Source organism: Mastomys coucha, unplaced genomic scaffold, assembly GCF_008632895.1.
Source record: "Mastomys coucha isolate ucsf_1 unplaced genomic scaffold, UCSF_Mcou_1 pScaffold21, whole genome shotgun sequence".
In the NCBI taxonomy this organism is placed as follows: domain Eukaryota; kingdom Metazoa; phylum Chordata; class Mammalia; order Rodentia; family Muridae; genus Mastomys; species Mastomys coucha.
The window spans coordinates 129,243,229-129,250,566 of record NW_022196904.1 but is presented as its reverse complement, the minus strand read 5'-3'; the positions used below and the strand labels follow the sequence as shown (position 1 = coordinate 129,250,566).

At 50.1% G+C, this 7,338-nt stretch overlaps 1 protein-coding gene across 2 annotated transcripts; it reads left to right on the top strand.

Annotated features, from left to right (window-relative positions):
* The first annotated feature begins 3,779 nt into the window (after positions 1–3,779).
* On the top strand, positions 3,780–6,750 carry LOC116100950 (homeobox protein MSX-3). Of its 2 annotated transcripts, none has more exons than XM_031384647.1 (2): positions 3,780–4,143; positions 4,775–6,750. In XM_031384647.1, the coding sequence occupies exons 1-2, from the start codon at positions 3,930–3,932 to the stop codon at positions 5,173–5,175; spliced, it is 615 nt and encodes a 204-aa protein (XP_031240507.1). In that variant the 5' UTR covers positions 3,780–3,929; the 3' UTR covers positions 5,176–6,750. The 2 variants fall into 2 exon arrangements, with proteins under 2 accessions (XP_031240507.1, XP_031240508.1); XM_031384648.1 differs by having other exon boundaries at positions 3,780–4,211; positions 4,775–4,933.
* The last annotated feature ends 588 nt before the right edge of the window (positions 6,751–7,338 follow it).

The following is a 7,338-nucleotide window of genomic DNA, read 5'->3' as shown; positions in this document are numbered from 1 at the left end:
TTCTTACCCTTCAGGATGCATCAAACAGGCCCTACCCTGAAGACCCACAGCTACGATCAATCTTTGCCACAGTATAGTGACTGGAATGGACAGAGGCCCTGGCGCTTCTGTCTTCATGCTGTGCCTCGCTCCTTCACGGCTCTCCTTTGGGCCAGGGAGGAGCTGTGGCCACCAGTGGCTCCTTCCTGCTTTGCTCCTGTTTCCCTTTCTCACTCCCAAGAGCTGTCTACAGCCCTGTGATTTTGTTTGATTTCTGATCATGGAAATCAATTCTTAACTACAGAATCGACTCAAAGCTGAGCCATTCTGACTTCAAGAGAATGTCATACAAGGAATTTGCTTCCTTCAGTTAACACCAGACCAGTAGGCTTAGGGTCTGGGGAAAGGCTTGCTGACTTTTGTTGCTCTTGATTCATAAATACCTTCACTTCCCCAAGATCTGAAATGGTGACTCATGTCATCTGTCTGCTCTTTCCTAGGCTCTTGGCATCTTCAATAAATTCTTTGCTCCCCAACACTTATTTCTTAGAAATCCATTTTTCATGTGATGTTCTTGCAAACCCAAGTTCATTATTGTCCTATGGCTCATCTGTACATTTCAAATCCTACTAATGCACCTCGTTTTCCAAAGAGTTCCTAGTCACACCTGCTAGCTGCCAGAGCTCCTCTGAACTGATCTCTGTCTTTCCAGAGTTCTAGGTAAAATACCCCTTCATGTTTGGAGCAAAATTTCAACAAACTATAAAGGAAATCTCCAACAAGTTTGCCCTTAGGGACTTCATGGCTCTTGCTATGAAGTGGTACTGTCCAAGGCCACAACCAACAGCAATGACTTATTAGGTGTAGGCTGCTGGCTTCCCACTTGACTTTCCCTTAGATTTGCAGGGTCTGGTCACCAAGGCTTTTGGAAGAAGTTGGAACAAATGATTCCACCCTGTAATGAGTCATGAGAGTCAGCCACCTGCACAAGGACTGCCCAGCAATGGTTCCATTGTCCACAAACTGATGACTACATATGACTGGCTGCAAGGTACTAGGAAGAAAAAACATACAGGGTTGATCCCTTCAGGGATTGGACACAAGTCACTGATGTCTAAAGAGGGCTGAGTCTTCAGTGGTTACTGAATGATGTTATTTCCATCATACAGATTGGACCATCTGATGTGGACCTCGTAAGCATGCTGAACAGCAACATCAAGCTGTTATTTCTGTCTAGGGCATGTGGAAGGAGCATTTCTGTAATCCTGTGAAGTGCCAAAGGTGGCTGTGCAACCCCTACAACATGCTCTTCCTCAGAAATCTAACCTCAATAGAAAGCCCTTCTGATCTATGCTACCTGGATAGATCATTCTTTCTTTCTCTCCAAAGTCAGCACCCAGAGGAACCCCAACACAGGAAGGAAACTGCACCTCTGAAATGATGAGTGTTTACCAAGGAGAGGAGAGGGGAGCCTAGAGGGCTTGCCAACACTCCTGGGCACAGCTGGGATATGGCTGTGCTCAGGCACCCTATTATAAGTGCTTATGTGTGCATACAAAACATACTTGCTGGAAAGTGTGGTATCTACAGGCATCTCCATCCCTTCCACTGGCCAGAGACAACAGTGCCTCCCTGTGTAAATGGGATTTCAGTTCCCACAGGAACTGAAATCCAACATCCACCACCCACTATGCTAGCAGAAAAGATTCCTTCACATCCCACCACTCCTACCCTGTAGCCCAAGCTCTTTTCTAGTCGGGTCACTTGTGTATGAGATGGGAGAGAGAGAACTGCAGATATCCTGTAGGGGACTTGTTTGTGTTGTGCCGAGGTCTAGGTCTCCATGTCCATGGAAGAGATCCCTCCTCGCCTTCCCTTCTTCCTGCTTCAGTTCTGATTCTCTTTCTGCCTCTCTCCTGCCTCCTTTGCCTCCAAGCTTGTGCCTTTACCAGTCAGGAGCCTGTCTGGCTTGCACTATGCAGAGCTGCTCAGAACTGACAGCAGCATCCCTCTAGAAACTGTGGGAGGGTGGGAACTTAAGGTCAGACTATACACTGGTTGACTGGAAGGACTCTGTCCAATGGACTTGCTCCTGGCCCACAACCCTGTCCCTTCCCCTGGGCCAGACCCAAGTACAGACTCTTGCTTCCTCCCAGCAGAGGCCACCTTTGGGGACAAAGCTCAGGCTCAGGGAAGTGGTTCTTTATTCCTTCTGTTTGTTTATCCTCTTTGTGCATTCCTGCCAGTGTTTTGATGATGCAATTATCATCAATCAACTCAGAACATCTTTGTTACATTAGAGAGCAGCAGGCAAGTGTTGTTAGCGTAATGGTGAGTATAGCTGCCTTCCAAGACAGCAGCAGTCGTCAGTCTGGGAATATAGGAAGAATTAAACAGACACTAGGCCTAGCCAGCCAGGAACCTTCTGCTAGCCCCTTTGAGCAGCTTCAAACTTTACACGAAGAAAAACTTTTAAATTAATTTCTCTGGCTGAGCTCAACAGTTAGACTGAGCCCCAAAGCTGTACTCCATTTAAGTACTTTTGACTGTCTACGATAAATTTATTGAGAAATTTAGATTGCTGATTTTTTGTCCTAAGATATTAATCAGACTTTATTTTCTAAATCAATCTCCCGATGTATTCTAAAATCAAAGCCCCGGTTTCTTCTTATGGCGTCACAATTTGCTTTGCAACATAGAAAAATGTTGTTTGTTTGTTTGTTTGGCGGTGGTGGTGGTGGTGGTGGTGTGTGTGTGTGTGTATTTGTGTGTGTATGTGTGTGTGTGTTTTGTTCTGTTTTAAAATCAAAAGAACCGTGAGATTTGGGGGAAAGCATTACCAGGGGCTAGAGGACTCTATTTGGCCTCAGATCCACACTTCCGAACCGAGAGAATCCTTAGCTGGCGGGTTTTTTTCCCCAAGCGCCTTCAAGAGGTTCCCATATGGCTTGCCTGGTCAGGGGAAGACTTCTTAGCCAGACAGATACTCTCTGGCGGCCTCTGCATCAGCGATTCGGCCGGGCAAATACAGGGCACCAAAAGAGGATAATGCATGCAGCATCCAGTTGTTTGAGCAGCCTGAGGTGCCTGCATCATGGGCTAGTACCCTAACTTCCTTTAAGGCTCGTAAGAGGTCGGTCTCCACCATCTTCCCTTGGCCTCTGCGCTCGGGACCCATGACGCCTCTTTCTGTTCCTGGCCCAAGCAAGTTCAGCCCTTGAAGTTGCTAATGGCCCAGAAAATGTTTGGAGGCCCCAGGAGGCCAAAGAGAGACCAAAGCGAAACTAAAGACGCCACAATTCGACCTCAAGAGTTCGGTAGAGGAGACGCGTTGGTCCCATTCGAACCCCAGGGTGCAGACTAAAACAAGCGCGAGCCAGGAACGCAGCAAGAACAGTCGATCAGCCTAATTAAACATCACTGTAGTAGGCATGAGCCCATAGCTGCGCTCTGCCTAAGCGCCGAGGCTCACGGTGCCAACAAGATCAAGAACTGTTGCCTGGACGTGGCTCCACCACGCGCACTCGCGTGGAGTCCATTCCTCCACGCCAGAAGGCTGAGGGCATCCATCTCTTCACCCAAGACTGAGAGCCCCCTCAGCTTTTCCCGTTGGAGGAGTTCGATAGGCACTCCCACAGACAGCAGTAAGTCCCGAAAGCCTGAAGTGGGCACGACCCTGCTACCCCAGGTCTCGGGGCACTCAGTTCCCAGGCAGAGGCCCCGCCCCTCTCTGTCGGTCCCGCCCCCGAAAGCACTGAATCCAACCCGCACTGAGACCCGCACAACGGCTGAAACAACCATTGGGTAGCGGCTCATGAAAGCGGTGCCACCTTTTTATAGGGTGCGGAGGGGCCCGAGAGCCACGGAGCCCAGGGCCCTGGCAAAATAAACCTCTACTGGGTCCCACGCGTCCCAGCCGGGCGGCTAGCCCCGCACCCGCCATCCCATGCATGGCCCGGGCGACACTCGACATGAACGCGACGGGGCTCGAAGCTCGCGGCGGGGGCCACATAGAGCACGGGCCACTCCCCTTCAGCGTCGAGTCACTGCTGGAGGCTGAGCGCATACCGGGCTCCGAGTCTGGGGAGCTGGGGGAGGAGAGGCCTCCCGGCGCCTCGAAGCCTGGAACCTGGCCCCCTCTGGTCGCACACTCGTGCCCCCCACGTAAGTGCTCAGTCTCCCGGTCCCAGGCCCTGAAAACCGACCGCGCTGTCAGGGCTCGAAAGTCCAAGGTGGGTGGGGGGTATGCGCACTGTTGCTCCGAACTTAATTACTAGCCACTAACCGGCTCAGTCCAAGAGCAAAGATAACTGGCGGTGCACGCCCAACATCGTGCACAGCCCAACAACCAGGTCCAGGTCTCTTCTTGGGCGAGGTACGCAGCCCATAACAAACACCCTTAATGATTTTCTGCTCCGGGTCGCTCAATCTCTTGCGCCCCTTGCCCACTTTGCGTATGCCCAGGACAGCTAACTGGTCTGTTTGGAGCCACTCATCCTTGGTTATTGCACCGCCTCCAACCCCAGCTTAGCTCTTTTTCCAAATGGCCAGTCCCCAGTTTAGTTGGGGTGCAAGATCACGGGTTGGGAGAGTAGACCTAAGTCTAGGGTACCCCCGTCCACTTCCCGGCCTCCTTGGTTTGCTTACCCACGTGGCTTTGGGGACCTCGTCAATCTGAACTGAGCACTCACGGAACCGCGGGACACCAACCTTTCTTTGTGAATGTAGGTCAAAATAGGGATGGATGTGCAGCCCACGTTTGAGCGCTCGCCCTTGTGCTTCTCTTTCCTTTCAGGTGCCCCCAGCCCTCCACCCTGCACCCTCCGCAAACACAAAACCAATCGCAAACCACGGACGCCCTTCACCACCGCGCAGCTGCTGGCGCTGGAGCGCAAGTTCCACCAGAAGCAGTACTTGTCCATTGCGGAGCGCGCCGAGTTCTCCAGCAGCTTGAGCCTCACTGAGACTCAGGTCAAGATCTGGTTTCAGAACCGCCGAGCCAAGGCCAAGCGGCTGCAGGAGGCTGAGCTGGAGAAGCTGAAGCTGGCAGCCAAGCCACTACTGCCGGCGGCGTTTGCCCTGCCCTTCCCGCTGGGCACCCAGCTGCACAGCTCTGCCGCCACTTTCGGGGGAAACGCGGTTCCTGGGATCCTTGCCGGGCCGGTCGCGGCCTATGGCATGTACTACTTGTCTTAGACCATGGGATCAAATCCTAACCTCTTGTTTAGGCTCAGGGTTGAGCCACAGTTCCGCCCGCCGCTGATGCTCCTGGTAACTTTTGACCTCTCATTTTAGTTTTGTTTGTTTGTTTTGTTTTGTTTTGTTTCTGTTTTTCTTCTGTTTATACGATGTTATACTTGACGACTGGAGCCTATTTATAGACATCTATTTTAAATCTTCCTAAAACCATGTCCGTACCAATCTGTTTTTCTGAACGAAAACACAACTTCATAACAGTCCTTGAAACCGACAAAAGCAGATCTTCCGATTTCAAACAAAGCAGTCGACAAAGTACTTCTGGGGCGGTGTGCTCCCTGTGTTCACTCTGCCCCTACGCCGAGGACTTCAGAGAGGCTCGATTGAGCTGGCATAAGAAAACAAACTCCATAAGAAGAAGTTTAAATAAAAAAATGAGATAATCAGACCGCTAGGAAGACACTTAGAAATTACTCTCTCTCCAACTAAATGTATGTTGTGACTAAACGGAAACTTTTACACGTTTTAGGTTTTACTCCATTATTATTTTTTAGAGTATATGTCGTTCAAGGAACTAGAGGCAAATGCTGAATGGATGCCCCAAAGTAAGGGTGGCTGCTGGGCAGCATCTTCTGAGCTCCGAAAAGAGCCTGGAGACCGGAGGGCTGAAGGCAGAAGGCAGCAGGCAGCAGGGACCAGACTCTAGCTTCTTGCCAGTAGGTGTCCAATCAATAAAGAGGAGAATGTGAGGGTTGAAGGTCCCAGACCTCCTTTGTGGGTGCAGTGGGACCTGCGATGGTCCCAAAAGAGTTACTCTGAGTGCCAGCTGCCCCTGTAATCCTGATGCGCCTTAGAAAAACAGTGGACTTGTTTAGGAATCTGGACTTGTTCCTTTATTCTACCTTTATCTGAGGAAAGAAAAGAGACCATCTGAGTTGCTCTGGCCCGTTGCCCCTGATGGATTCTCAATCCTATCATGCAAGATTGAGGCCCTTTGGGTACCTGACAATGGGCACTGATAAATCCCATGGCTGTTTCCACAGTAAGCTTTTGCTACATACTGAAGACTTTAGCTGGAGTGTGTTGAGGGTTCACAAAGGTCCCCTGTAGTCATAGGCCAGTACCATCGACAAGCCCCTTCTTCCAGCCTTCAAGCTGGAGAGGAAGAACCTGGCTGCAGAGGTCTGCTGGGTATGTGTTCATGAAGACCAGGAATTTCACGGTGATGGAGGGCCCTGGGTTAGGATGTTCTGGTTGGGAGGAGGGGAAAGACTGGGCTATGCTCAGCAATCCAAGCCAACTCCAGGAAAACTGCTATCCTGTGACCTTCACTGGTCCGTCAGCTCCAAATAAAAAAGAAAAGATAATATTGCATGGAATTGCCTATTGATACATATTGACATTCTTCTGCCCTGTGTCTCTTGGAAAAATGGAAACCAGATAGGTTTGGTTTGGTTTTGAGACAAAAATCTTCACTATGTAGCCCTAACTAACCTAGGAGTTGCTATTCTCCAAGGAAGACTTTAGATTCACAAAGGTCCAAGTGCTGGGATTAAAGACATACCACAATATCCAGCTATGTGATTTTTTTTTAAAGTTAAATGGCTCAGTTTTAGGGGTGTCAGATGCAGAGAGTGAAGGAAAGCTGCAAAGGAGAGTGGCTGTGTCTCTCAGGTGTTTGTACAGAATCCCTCCACCTAGGCTGTTTAAACTTTAACCCACGCCTAATGCCACTCTCAAGAGGTCAGACCCTCACTTGGTGTGCAAATACTGAAGTGCAGAGCACCTGGCACACGGGTCCTGAGATCCCACCCACCAAGACTGCTTCTTGCAGGTCCTGGTTGACCTGGAACTACTTGTGTAGTCCGGGTTAGCTTCAGACTCAAAGCAATTCTCCTACCTCAGTCTGCTGAGTCCTGGGATTGCAGACATGAGTCACCACACCCAGCCAAGCTGCTGCCTCTTAAGTCTCAGCATTGTTTCTGTTCTGCTCTCAGCTCTGAGGTACCTGATGGCATTGGCCAAACCACAAGCATATACAACCATGGCCAGTGCGTTGACAATCCTGAAACCACAGGAAAATGAAAATCGAATGCACATTTCAGGAAAGCCGGGGATGTACCACCCTACTGCCTCAGTAGATTTATAGCTCTGTGGCAGATC

Coding starts and splice junctions, on each gene's coding strand:
- LOC116100950 (XM_031384647.1), top strand. CDS start 3,930: ATGGCCCGGGCGACACTCGACATGAACGCGACGGGGCTCGAAGCTCGC. Junction 4,144..4,774: donor CGCACACTCGTGCCCCCCAC/GTAAGTGCTCAG, acceptor CTTTCCTTTCAG/GTGCCCCCAGCCCTCCACCC.